Raw genomic sequence first — 12,912 nt, forward strand, 5'->3', positions numbered from 1 at the left:
GCACCCCCAACAACTAATCAACGCCTCCCGCTCTGTTCCCTGGATTATTCAGCATCACTCTTGAATTTGTAAATAAACACTCACCTTCGTTTCAACTTACCTTGTCCTGGTCTGCTTCTGGGTTCTGGCTTTGTAACTTGTGACAACAGTGGTGGGTAGTATATGGGGCTTTGGTGACAAAACGGATGGCACTGCGATAGACTACATCCAATTTGCTGAGTAGAGTGTTGGAGGCTATTTTGTAAATGACATCGCCGAAGTCAAGGATCGGTAGGATAGTCAGTTTTACGAGGGCATGTTTGGCAGCATGAGTAAAGGAGGCTTTGTTGCAAAATAGGAAGCAGATTCTGGATTTAACTTTGGATTGGAGATGCTTAATGTGAGTCTGGAAGGAGAGTTTACAGTCTAACCAGACACCTAGGTATTTGTAGTTGACCACATACTCTAGGTCAGACCCGTCGAGAGTAGTGATTCTAGCCGGGTGGGCGGGTGCCAGCAGCGTTCGATTGAAGAGCATGCATTTAGTTTTACTTGTGTTTAAGAGCAGTTGGAGGCTACGGAAGGAGTGTTGTATGGCATTGAAGCTCATTTGGAGGTTTGTTAACACAGTGTCCAATGAAGGGCCAGATGTATACAAAATGGTGTCGTCTGCATAGAGGTGGATCTGAGAATCACCAGCAGCAAGAGCGAAATCATTGATATACAAAGAGAAAAGAGTCGGCCCAAGAATTGAACCCTGTGGCACCCCCATAGAGACTGCCATAGGTCCAGACAACAGGCCCTCCGATTTGACACATTGAACTCTATCTGAGAAGTAGTTGGTGAACCAGGCGAGGCAGTCATTTGAGAAACCAAGGCTATTTAGTCTGCCAATAAGAATGCGGTGTTTGACAGAGTCAAAAGCCTTGGCCAGGTCGATGAAGACGGCTGCACAGTACTGTCTATTATTGATCGCGGTTATAATATCGTTTAGGACCTTGAGTGTGGCTGAGGTGCACCCATGACCAGCTCGGAAACCGGATTGCATAGCGGAGAAGGTACGGTGTGATTCTAAATGGTCGGTAATCTGTTTGTTAACTTGGCTTTCAAAAACTTTCGAAAGGCAGGGCAGGATGGATATAGGTCTGTAACAGTTTGGATCTAGAGTGTCACCCCCTTTGAAGAGGGGGATGAGCGCGGCAGCTTTCCAATCTCTGTGGATCTCAGACGTTACGAAAGAGAGGTTGGACAGGCTAGTAATAGGGGTTGCGACAATTTTGGTGGCTAATTTTAGAAAGGGTCCAGATTGTCTAGCCCAGCTGATTTGTAGGTGTCCAGATTTTGCAGCTCTTTCAGAACATCAGCTGTCTGAATTTGTGTGAAGGAGAAGCAGGGGGTGCAGAGCTGGTGACCGGGGTAGTGGTAGCCAGGTGGAAAGCATGGCCAGCCGTAGCAAAATGCTTGTTGAAATTCTCGATTATTGTAGATTTATCAGTGGTGATAGTGTTTCCTAGCCTCAGTGCAGTGGGCAGCTGGGAGGAGGTGCTCTTATTCTCCATGGACTTTACAGTGTCCCAAAACGTTTTGGAGTTAGTGCTACAGGATGCACATTTCTGTTTGAAAAAGCTAGCCTTTGCTTTCCTAACTGCTTGTGTATATTGGTTCCTAACTTCCCTGAAAAGTTGCATATCGCGGGGGCTATTCGATGCTAATGCAGTACGCCACAGGATGTTTTTGTGCTGGTCAAGGGCAGTCAAGTCTGAGGAGAACCAGGGGCTATATCTGTTCTTAGTTCTGAATTTTTTTGAATGGGGCATGCTTATTTAAGATTGTGAGGAAAGCACTTTTAAAGAACAACCAGGCATCCTCTACTGACGGAATGAGATCGATATCCATCCAGGATACCTGGGCCAGGTCAATTAGGAAGGCCTGCTCGCTAAAGTGTTTTAGGGAGCGTTTGACAGGGGTGGTCGTTTGACCGCGGACCCGTTACGGACGCAGGCAATAAGGCAGTGATCGCTGAGATCCTGGTTGAAGACAGCGGAAGTGTATTTAGAGGGTAAGTTAGTCAGGATGATATCTATGAGGGTGCCCATGTTTACGGATTTAGGGTTGTACCTGGTAGGTTCCTTGATAATTTGTGTGAGATTGAGGGCATCTAGTTTGGATTGTAGGATGGCCGGGGTGTTAAGCATATCCCAGTTTAGGTCACCAAGCAGTACGAACTCTGAGGATAGATGGGGGGCAATCAATTCACATATGGTGTCCAGGGCACAGCTGGGGGCTGAGGGGGGTCTGTAGCAAGCGGCAACAGTGAGAGACTTATTTCTGGAAAGGTGGATTTTTAGAAGTAGGAGCTCAAACTGTTTGGGCACAGACCTGGATAGTATGATAGAGGTCTGCAGGCTCTCTCTACAGTAGATTGCAACTCCACCCCCTTTGGCAGTTCTTTCTAGACGGAAAATGTTGTAGTTGGGGATGGACATTTCTGAATTTTTGGTGGCCTTCCTAAGCCAGGATTCAGACACTGCTAGAACATCAGGGTTGGCGGAGTGTGCTAACGCAGTGAATAACTCAAACTTAGGGAGGAGGCTTCTGATGTTAACATGCAAAAAAGCAATGCTTTTACGGTTACAGAAGTCAACAAATGATAGCTCCTGGGGAGTAGGAGTGATACTGGGGGCTGCAGGGCCTGGGTTAACCTCTACATCACCAGAGGAACAGAGGAGGACTAGAATAAGGATACGGCTAAAGGCTTTAAGAACTGGTCTTCTATTGCGTTGGGTACAGAGAGTAAAGGGGGCAGATTTCCGGGTGTTGTAGAATAGATTCAGGGCATTATGTACAGACAAGGATATGGAAGGATATGAGTACAGTGGAGGTAAACCTAAGCGTTGGGTAACAATGAAAGAGATAGCATCACTGGAGGCACCGATTGAGCTGGTCTCCGCGTGAATGGGGGGGGTGGAACAAAGGACCTATTTGAGGCAGTTTGAGAGGGACTTGGGGCTTTACAGTGAAATTGTATAATAAGAACTAACTGGAACAGCAATAGGCAAGGCATATTGACATGGGAGAGAGGCATAAAGCAATCACAGGTGTTATTCGAGAGAGCTAAGACAACAACTGGTAATGGCGATGAAAGTTTGGGCTGAGGCTAAACAGATAAACAGGACAGGGTACCGTGTAAAGGAACAGTCCAGCAGGGATCAGCTGTGCAGCTGAGTGATCATAAGGTCCAGTGAACAGCAATATGTGAGTCCGAGAGCAGTTCGAATTGGTGCTACAGCACAGGCTAGCAGGAAGCACGGCACAATGTTCCAGTCAAAATTATACTGTATGTCAAACATCATAAACTTTCAGGTCAGACAAAGGCCAGTGGTGTTATGAGTGACTACATGACCAGACCAGGAAAGACTCCTAGGCCCTAGTCATAACATGCTACCTAAATGGGAAGAGAAAAGTAGAATAGAATTGAAAAAGCGAGACAGTAAGTAGCTGGTGGATGGACTGGTGAGGCTTCCAGCTTGATTACCGCTGGTGGCTTGATTACTGCTGTTGGCTGCCACAGACAGTGAGCAAAACAGTCAGTAGCTAGGTTTCCATCCATTTGGCGACAGATTTTCATGCAAATATAAAGAAATCAGCATAAAGAAAATATGTGCATTTTCCTACCAGTGGTGTGTTTTCACCAAACTAACCTAACGTAGCAGGTGTAAAAGAAACGCCTGAAATTAGATCCCCCACATACTGGTCTTGACGAGAAGAAAAAAAAACTGTTGGGGGAGGTTTCTCTTCTGCACTTTTCAACCAATCCAGTAAATGTGGAGGAGGAGTTAAGATGGAGTGTCACCTTGTTCGTCCAAAAGCGGAAGTTGGGTCACAGGCTCTCTTTCCATTTCCCCTGAAAACCGGAACATCCGGTTGTTGGGGACTCGGCAGAGTTTACCACCAAACTGACTTGTTGCGGATAAAAATCAGTGCGTGATGACGTAGTGCACACAAAATGTACTTTTCACTTAAGTTTTCATTTACTGAATGAAAATCTAAAGTTCAAAGTGTTTCCATCGCATTTTCAACTCTACCAATAGTTTTGTCACAAAAATGGTTGTATTAAATAGCAAATGTGCCTACTTTTGTCTTGGCACGTGTGCTCTAGCGAACAGCTCACAGTTACAGTGCGGGTAGGCTGTGTGGGTAGGCTAGTCTACATAATGAAATTATTATGGATAAGAGCGAGAATATTTGTATTTGTCAAACAGCAGTCAAGCATCGATCATCATGTCACCAGAATAAGACCCTCAATATTTATTGGAAAGGAGCATCAAGCTCATCACTGTGCACTTTCACCACCCTGTGAAGTTCATCTTAACCTATTTAATCTATAGCCTAATAAACTGCATGGTTTCCTGAGTCGTAGAGGAAGGACCACACACCATGTCATCGCGTGACTCCAAGTTTACTTCGATATGATGGTTATTATATCAATATTTGTGCATAAAGGCATTTCCACCGACATTTCTCACATAATTCATTTTACCGACACAAAAAGATCCCACCATGTCGAACGAACAAATGATCTATCGGCATTTATAAAATTGTACCGAAACTTCCTGTTTCCATCACAGCTGTCGTGATTTTTTACAAATATGGTACGACTTTACTCGCATAAAAACTGTGGATAGAGCTATGCTGGAATTATGAGGAGATCTGATATGTCCCTGTTGTTATGACTCAGACTGAGCTGTGAGTGGGAGAAGTAAGGCAATACACTCTAATTGAGTCTGATGGGAAGTAATCTTCAGAAATGACGGAGCAGTGATAATAAGTATGAGAGAGAGAAGAGAGAGATCAGAGAGAGAGAGACAGAGAAAGAGAGGGGGATAAAGGAATGCAAGTGTGTGAGAGAGAGAGAGGAGTGTGTGAGAGGGATAAAGGAAAGGAGCGAGAGAATGTGTGTGTGAGAGATTGATAGATCAACAGTGTGAGAAAATGAAGTGTCCCATAGACACAAGAGAATGAGAGAGGGAGAGAAAACAACAGAGGGTGAGGGAGAGAGAAAGAGACGAGATGCCATATTTTTCCCCCAGCAACAACTGACCAATGACAACGGAACAAACAGATCAATATCAGAAATAGAGAACAAAAGCTTACACACAGTCAGAGATAAATTGATCTATCTCTTTGCGCTCACAGATGTAGTCACCGACTACTAGCCTACACCACAGCATATCCTAAACCGACTGAACGAACAAGCTCACAGAGAAACACCAAACAAACATAATACAGACTTGGAATGAACTCCATAAAAAATGACACGTCTGCAATAAATGCAAAGTGCCATGGGAGCGGAGCATAAAAGTCTTTATGTTGTTCCTTTATGGCCCTGGTCCTCAGTGTCCTCCACTCCACTGGGTGTAAGTGTAAAGAACCCCCTGGACAGGAACTAGACCCACCATTCTGGCTCTGTTTGTGGAGGCTAATTGACATGGATATAGTCTGTGTGAGATTAAAGCAATTGTACACGAGAGGGCGTGCTAAATGACTTTTTAGATCTAATTTCACTATTGAAACTATGTTGCAAATGTCAAGAGACAGACAGCAACGTTTGTACAACCACCAGTTGTTGCAAACCAAATGTTAGGCTAGAAGCAAGGGGAAATAATGTCTAGATGCCTTTTACAGTGGAGCTCAAGTTAATGAATTGGCTGGCTGGGCTGATGAGCAGGGATTTCTCAGATGGAACAGAAAACAAGATTCCCATTTTTGCGTCATAGGCTTACCCGTGCTAAACAGTTTTTTTTAGTATGGCTTAGAACGCGTCTCAACTAATCACAATGCTTGTTTTGACAAAGCCGTTGTAGAATAAGGAGTTTGTGACACTATACAAAATTGTCTTTAGGCCAAATCCTTACATGAGATGCAAGTAAGTCACTTGAGGTTTCATGTAGGGAGTGTTCCAGTGATTTACACAAACACATCTCAAGTTAAGATTTGGCCCCTACATGCTGAGGTTTCGATCATATATGTAAGAACCTGAGCATTTCATCCTGGAATCTAGAATGGCGGGTATATCTACTGCAATAGAGATGTGTAGACTACATGCAGGTAGCTTAGTGGTTAAGAGCGCTGTGCCAGTAACCGAAAGGTCGCTGGTTCTAATCCCCGAGCCGACTAGGTGAAAAATCTGTCGATGTGCCCTTGAGCAAGGCACTTAACCCTAATTGCTCATGTAAGTTGCTCTGGATAAGAGCGTCTGCTAAATGACTAAAATGTGTGGGAGATGATCTGTTCCGAACTGGAATTGTATAATTGTCCAGCAAATATCTGGTCCTCTCATCTTAATCCTGAAAGGAATTATTCTTCCTCTAAGGAATTTCATCAAGCATTTAATGATTAGCTGTTATTTTTTCCACTCAAATGATTGATAGGCTATCATGCTTTTACCAAAATGTAACTCTAGGGGCACTATTTTAACAAACCTCAAGCAATGGTCAATCTAAGCGCAGGCGGTAGCACTATAGGTTCAGGGGTGTGTCAGAAATATGTTTGCTATTTTCATTATCACAATTATCCGCGCACTTGCTGGCGTTGGCGCGAAAGGGATGGGTTTTGATGAATAAACAAATTGTGGGTGTGTGGGGGCTTGGCCCATCACTGGCCAATCAGAACATGCTCCATGGCGAAATATGTGGTTGCTTCAAGTTGTGTATTTATGGTCTTTTATGTACTGTCTTGGAATTAACTCAAATTCCAATGTTAGTCCATAATAGTTTGTTAAATGGCTTACAGAAACAAAATAACAAAATGTAGACCTATCTTTGCTAAATACGTTAACTTGAACCCAATTTCAGTCCACATTGTTCTAAGTAATTGCATTGCTTCAATAGCGTTCACACTGATATAGGGGCTAGGCCTACTGTAAATTGCATTATGGCTGAGCATTGACATGTCAAACATTGTCAATAAGCAAGATTAAATTAATTAATTGATAAGGCCTAAAAAGAGAATTAATAATTCTAATCAAATTCTAAACAAAACAACTTGTTTTAAATAGGCTATGTCAGACTTACAGACATAATTTCTCCCCGTGGGCATATCATATTAAAACAATGTAGACTATGGAGGGTTTTACACACATCCAAACTTTTCACAGTAGCTGGACAAAGATCCAATATAAATAGAAAGGGAGAATTTCCATTCACCGTTATACTACTCCCCAATAGGCCTATGCTTTACGAATATAATCGGAACCATTTTACAGATCAGAAGTTGCATTGCAAGCGCGCACGGACGTTGTCACCATAAAACCAGGAAGGTGAATCATACTAATAAGTTTGGTTGTAATAAAATTTAACAAAAAACAAGCCGTTTTTTTTTTACAACAACAACAATAAATTAATGTAAAATTTAATGGTATCATACAATCGCCAGGATAAAAAAAAGACACATTGCTGTTGAACTAGCCTTCGTTATGGTAGGCCTAAGGAAGGGCTTGGGTTTTGAACATATGAAACGGAAAACAAGCCATTTGTACAGGTTACAGATCACTTCTAAATACGAGGTTCACCGGTATTCATTCACCGAGGTACTCATCTCTCGTTTCATGATGGGCATGGACACATCATGGAGGAGGTTTTACGCACGTCCAAAACGGGACCTGCATGACTAAAATAATGTGGGCCTGACTACAATGCATAGAGAATGTCAGCTCACTGTTTTACTCCACCTTATATTTTCATAAAGCTTTGGTGATTAAGATTTATTCCCAAGCGGTCTCAGGAGCAAAACCCTTTATCGACAGTATTGACTAGCCTACTTCGCGATTCCATTGGGCAGACAAAAAAAAAAACCTTAATTGAGAGGAGGGGAATCTATGCTTGGTTTTTAATCAAATAAAACAAAATGGGGAAAAAAACTTAGTTTTTTATATTTCTAATTATGAAGTATACAGGCACCAACAGCACATTGGGCTACTCTTGTTCCATGCGCATTTGGGCAGTGTGCGTCACGGCTGGATAGGCTGCGTTTCTGCTGTCAAAATTCATGCCATAACCAACTGCGTTACTGCTAAAACCAGCTTTTGGTTGGTCTTAAATATCCATATCAGCGCTGCCTGAAATCAGCACTTTGGATCATGTTTTTAAGGACACACCTCAAATATTTCCACCCCGCCCATCTGAGCGCAAGCAAGCTGATATAAGACAGGTAAACTGCGGAACCTGGCGTTGGGGTTGGAAAATGCCAGTGCGCCAGTTTTTAAATGACGAAATTGCAAACTAACGTGCGTTTGAGCCAGCCAAAAATAGAGCCCTACATATGTTGCCATTCCACACAGGTTCATAAAAATAGTGCAGTTTCAAATCTTGATAAAGATGCAAATGTAACACACACACACACATAGAGAGAGAGAGAGAGAGAGAGAGAGAGAGAGAGAGAGAGAGAGAGAGAGAGAGAGAGAGAGAGAGAGAGAGAGAGGACAGTGAATGTGTCCAATCAACATAGACAGTATTCTGAAAATTCAGTTTTTTATATGGCTGAACAAAGTTGATTTACTGTTTAACTGTATTTTTCTACTTCATAAAAGTGAGGCGAGCGAGCAAAAAAAAGATAATTGACCCCAAAATAAAATGGACTCCAAATTGATAGCAAGTGAGAGACTTTAAAATTAGTACTTTACCACATTGTCCTACCAACCTGTGCAAGCTTTAGGCCTAATGTGGGCTTCAATAGTTATATTATTCCAAGCAAAAACCTATGCTAGGAAATCTTTCCTGTGTTATTTTGAAAAATAATGCAGATGATGGTACAATGTTAATTGTTATAATCATGTGAAATGAAACACAATGGGCAGTAAGCCTATTTACATTTTAGTCATTTAGCAGACGCTCTTATCCAGAGCGACTTACAGTTAGTGAATACATTTTTTTTTTTTTCATACTGGCCCCCCGTGGGAATCGAACCCACAACCCTGGCGTTGCAAACGCCATGCTCTATCAACTGAGCTATATCCCTGCCGGCCATTCCCTCCCCTACTCTGGACGACGCCGGGCCAATTGTGCGCCGCCCATGAGTCTCCCGAGACTCTGCGACAGAGCCTGGATTCGAACCAGGATCTCTAGTGGCACAGCTAGCACTGCCATGCAGTGCCTTACACCACTGGAGACTATATCTTGTGACAGTTTCTTTATTCTGAACATATCTGATAAACATCAATAGCACCATTATTAACATATATATAATAGAGTACAATATCAAATGTGTTTTTTCTAATGAAAAAATTGACAAAATGTATAATCAGTTCATTACTTAAATGTATAGCCTAACTACGCGTTAACAAAATAGTAATACAATACAAATATGAATAGGCCTATCATAGACTAGGCCTTTACTTTGAAGAAAGAGGGACAATCGTTCAAGTAAGGTCTGTCAAATGAATGTAGCATTGGAAAAAGTAAATTTCAATCGGGCCATAGAGTAGACTATAGCCTATTGTATAATCTACAGAATTGTGTCACTGTCCAATCAGAGGCCCGAACATAATAAGCGCTTGATCTGAGGTGGATTCGTCTTTGATTCTCGCACATCATTTTGGGAAATCCTCAAGGGAGAGCGTTATATGAACAAAGCACCGCATAAACTGACCCAAAAAATTATACATATTTTTATAAAATTGAAGCGGTGGGAGAAAAGTGAACCGGCGCATCCGTTAAACAGTAAATCAAGTTTGTCTGGCCTATGCATTATTGCCTAAACCATCAAAAAATGAATAGATTTGTATTGCATTATCATTATCATTGACTGCATTAAGCTATTCATTTTAACCACGATTTGTATATGAATATTATACAATTATATGCTATTGAGGGCAGCCTATTCTATAGAAAGCATAACTATCATTGCACCTTTCTTCCAAATATTTCCTATGCAATATTGGACCTCTTCCCGGTTAGGCCTATAGGGCAGGGTGTAGGTTGATGATGAAACAGGCTGACATGATATAACGGTTGATTGACAGTTATACCTTCTGAATTCTGCCATCCACGTCCAGGTAGATTACTCGGTACGCCGAAGAAGCTGATCCCATCTCTCTCTCCACCCCTCAAACCTGCCGAGGAGTCGGATTGCGGGCTATAGGCTACCGCGCCGTTCAGTCCGTGGTCGAATTGGAAAAACCCAGAGAGCCGTCGGTCCGTCTCTGAATGGGCAAATTAAGTTAGCGTTTCAACATCTCTCTCGGTCACCTAGCTATCTCTCATCTCATAAACCCCCTCCCTCAGCCTCACTCAATGAGTCGCAGACAAACACACACACACACACGGAAAATTGAAGAGCAACGATCATCATACGCTTCTTTCTCTTATCGCCATAGTTACCGGGGCTCCTCAAGGAAGCATGAGCGGGGTAGTTTGCCTGCCCACACTGCAGTCTGTCCGCGATGTTCATTCACCTTTTAAGAATACACTAGTCTATATTCTACCCTGAATATGGCTATTAAAATCATATCTAGTCTCTATAAACTGTATTTTTGTCAAGGCACACGAGAGGAAAGGAACCGACGAAAGAAAACCAAAACAGACAGCAAGCGCCGTGAAAAGAGATGTTTCACATGTAATTTAGTTTCTTGCATGGGCGCCCGCGCGCTTCCCTTGATGACATATCAATCAAGCCTTGCAGGCTCGAGTCAGCTCAGGGGTTTTGTGGCGCTATGCGTGGAAGATGAGTCATCGGCAATCAAAACATACTCATACTTTCAATAAACGCTCATTGAATGTAGCCTTATAATCCTGCATAATTACATTTTGGTTTATTTAGGCACAACATGAGAACCTACCAGTCCCAATAACTTATTGTTAATGTTTTTAAAACTGTTTCAGAGAATAATAATTAATCTTTGATTTGGCCTGCAGTACTTCTCAGAAACACAGATTGTGTGTGTGTGCCTGCCTGCGTCACTGAGTGGCAGACTAGCTTTCAGAAGTGAACATTTTGTTTGACACCTGCCAGCTCCAGCTGGGCGACTTGAGACCACCCAGCCTCCTAACTGGAACACATTTAGCCTGGTGAACAAAACAACTCAACATTATGCTTAGAAACCAAGACCGATCTTTTGCTTTTGGGAAGAGGCTTCCAGAGAATTCAGCAACACAGCCACTCCCCTTTTATTTATTTACCAAGATGTCTTTACAAACGGACAATTGTCACCAAGACCGTGTACTTATAGAAGTCAGGTAAGAATCAGACACAAGTAACTGAACAAAGCAACTGCACGACAAATGAACAAACACCAAAACGTACACAGTATTTCAAGTACTACCACTGAAGCACTGCGATAATAATGATTCAGCTTCCACCAAGAAGTGCTCTAGCGCCACATAAAGAACAATGACATGTTACTGGATGGGGTCCCTCCCATTTCAATTCAGTTAAATACGGGAGGTGAATTGAAATTCACCACAGCCCCAGGCATGTGCCATCATGAAAGTTCATAAGAATATAGATGACTTTTTCATGAAGGTACAGTGAGGGAAAAAAGTATTTGATCCCCTGCTGATTTTGTACGTTTGCCCACTGACAAAGAAATGATCCGTCTATAATTTTAATGGTAGGTTTATTTGAACAGTGAGACAGAATAACAAGAAAAAAATCCAGAATAACGCATGTCAAAAATGATATAAATTGATTATCATTTTAATGAGGGAAATAAGTATTTGACCCCCTCTCAATCAGAACGATTTCTGGCTCCCAGGTGTCTTTTATACAGGTAACGAGCTGAGATTAGGAGCACACTCTTAAAGGGAGTGCTCCTAATCTCAGTTTGTTACCTGTATAAAAGACACCTGTCCACAGAAGCAATTAATCCGATTCCAAACTCTCCACCATGGCCAAGACCAAAGAGTTCTCCAAGGATGTCAGGGACAAGATTGTAGACCTACACAAGGCTGGAATGGGCTACAAGACCATCGCCAAGCAGCTTGGTGAGAAGGTGACAACAGTTGGTGCGATTATTCGCAAATGGAAGAAACACAAAATAACTGTCAATCTCACTCGGCCTGGGGCTCCATGCAAGATCTCACCTCGTGGAGTTGCAATGATCATGAGAACGGTGAGGAGTCAGCCCAGAACTACACGGGAGGATCTTGTCAATGATCTCAAGGCAGCTGGGACCATAGTCACCAAGAAAACAATTGGTAACACACTACGCTGTGAAGGACTGAAATCCTGCAGCGCCCGCAAGGTCCCCCTGCTCAAGAAAGCACATATACAGGGCCATCTGAAGTTTGCCAATGAACATCTGAATGATTCAGAGGAGAACTGGGTGAAAGTGTTGTGGTCAGATGAACACCATCCCCACCGTCAAACATGGAGGTGGAAACATTATGCTTTGGGGGTGTTTTTCTGCTAAGGGGACAGGACAACTTCACTGCATCAAAGGGACGATGGAAGGGGCCATGTACCGTCAAATCTTGGGTGAGAACCTCCTTCCCTCAGCCAGGGCATTGAAAATGGGTCGTGGATGGGTATTCCAGCATGACAATGACCCAAAACACACGGCCAAGGCAACAAAGGAGTGGCTCAAGAAGAAGCACATTAAGGCCCTGGAGTGGCCTAGCCAGTCTCCAGACCTTAATCCCATAGACAATCTGTGGAGGGAGCTGAAGGTTCGAGTTGCCAAACGTCAGCCTCAAAACCTTAATGACTTGGAAAAGATCTGTAAAGAGGAGTGGGACAAAATCCCTCCTGAGATGTGTGCAAACCTGGTGGCCAACTACAAGAAACGTCTGACCTCTGTGATTGCCAACAAGGGTTTTGCCACCAAGTACTAAGTCATGTTTTGCAGAGGGGTCAAATACTTATTTCCCTCATTAAAATGCAAATCAATTTATAACATTTTTGACATGCGTTTTTCTGGATTTTGTTGTTGTTATTCTG

General features: G+C 42.7%; 1 protein-coding gene across 6 annotated transcripts in view; it reads right to left on the reverse strand.

Annotated features, from left to right (window-relative positions):
- The window catches only part of LOC121552877 (high affinity cGMP-specific 3',5'-cyclic phosphodiesterase 9A), a 33,601-nt gene extending 22,986 nt beyond the window's left edge, over positions 1–10,615 (reverse strand). For 4 of the 6 annotated variants that reach the window (XM_041866007.2, XM_041865977.2, XM_041865998.2 and 1 more), the window contains exon 1: positions 10,004–10,345. In XM_041866007.2, coding sequence (XP_041721941.1) covers positions 10,004–10,066 — 63 coding nt within the window. In that variant the 5' untranslated portion in view covers positions 10,067–10,345. The other 2 variants (XM_041865983.2, XM_041865990.2) reach the window with 2 other exon arrangements.
- Positions 10,616–12,912: the final 2,297 nt, after the last annotated feature.

Source organism: Coregonus clupeaformis, chromosome 4, assembly GCF_020615455.1.
Source record: "Coregonus clupeaformis isolate EN_2021a chromosome 4, ASM2061545v1, whole genome shotgun sequence".
Lineage (NCBI taxonomy): Eukaryota > Metazoa > Chordata > Actinopteri > Salmoniformes > Salmonidae > Coregonus > Coregonus clupeaformis.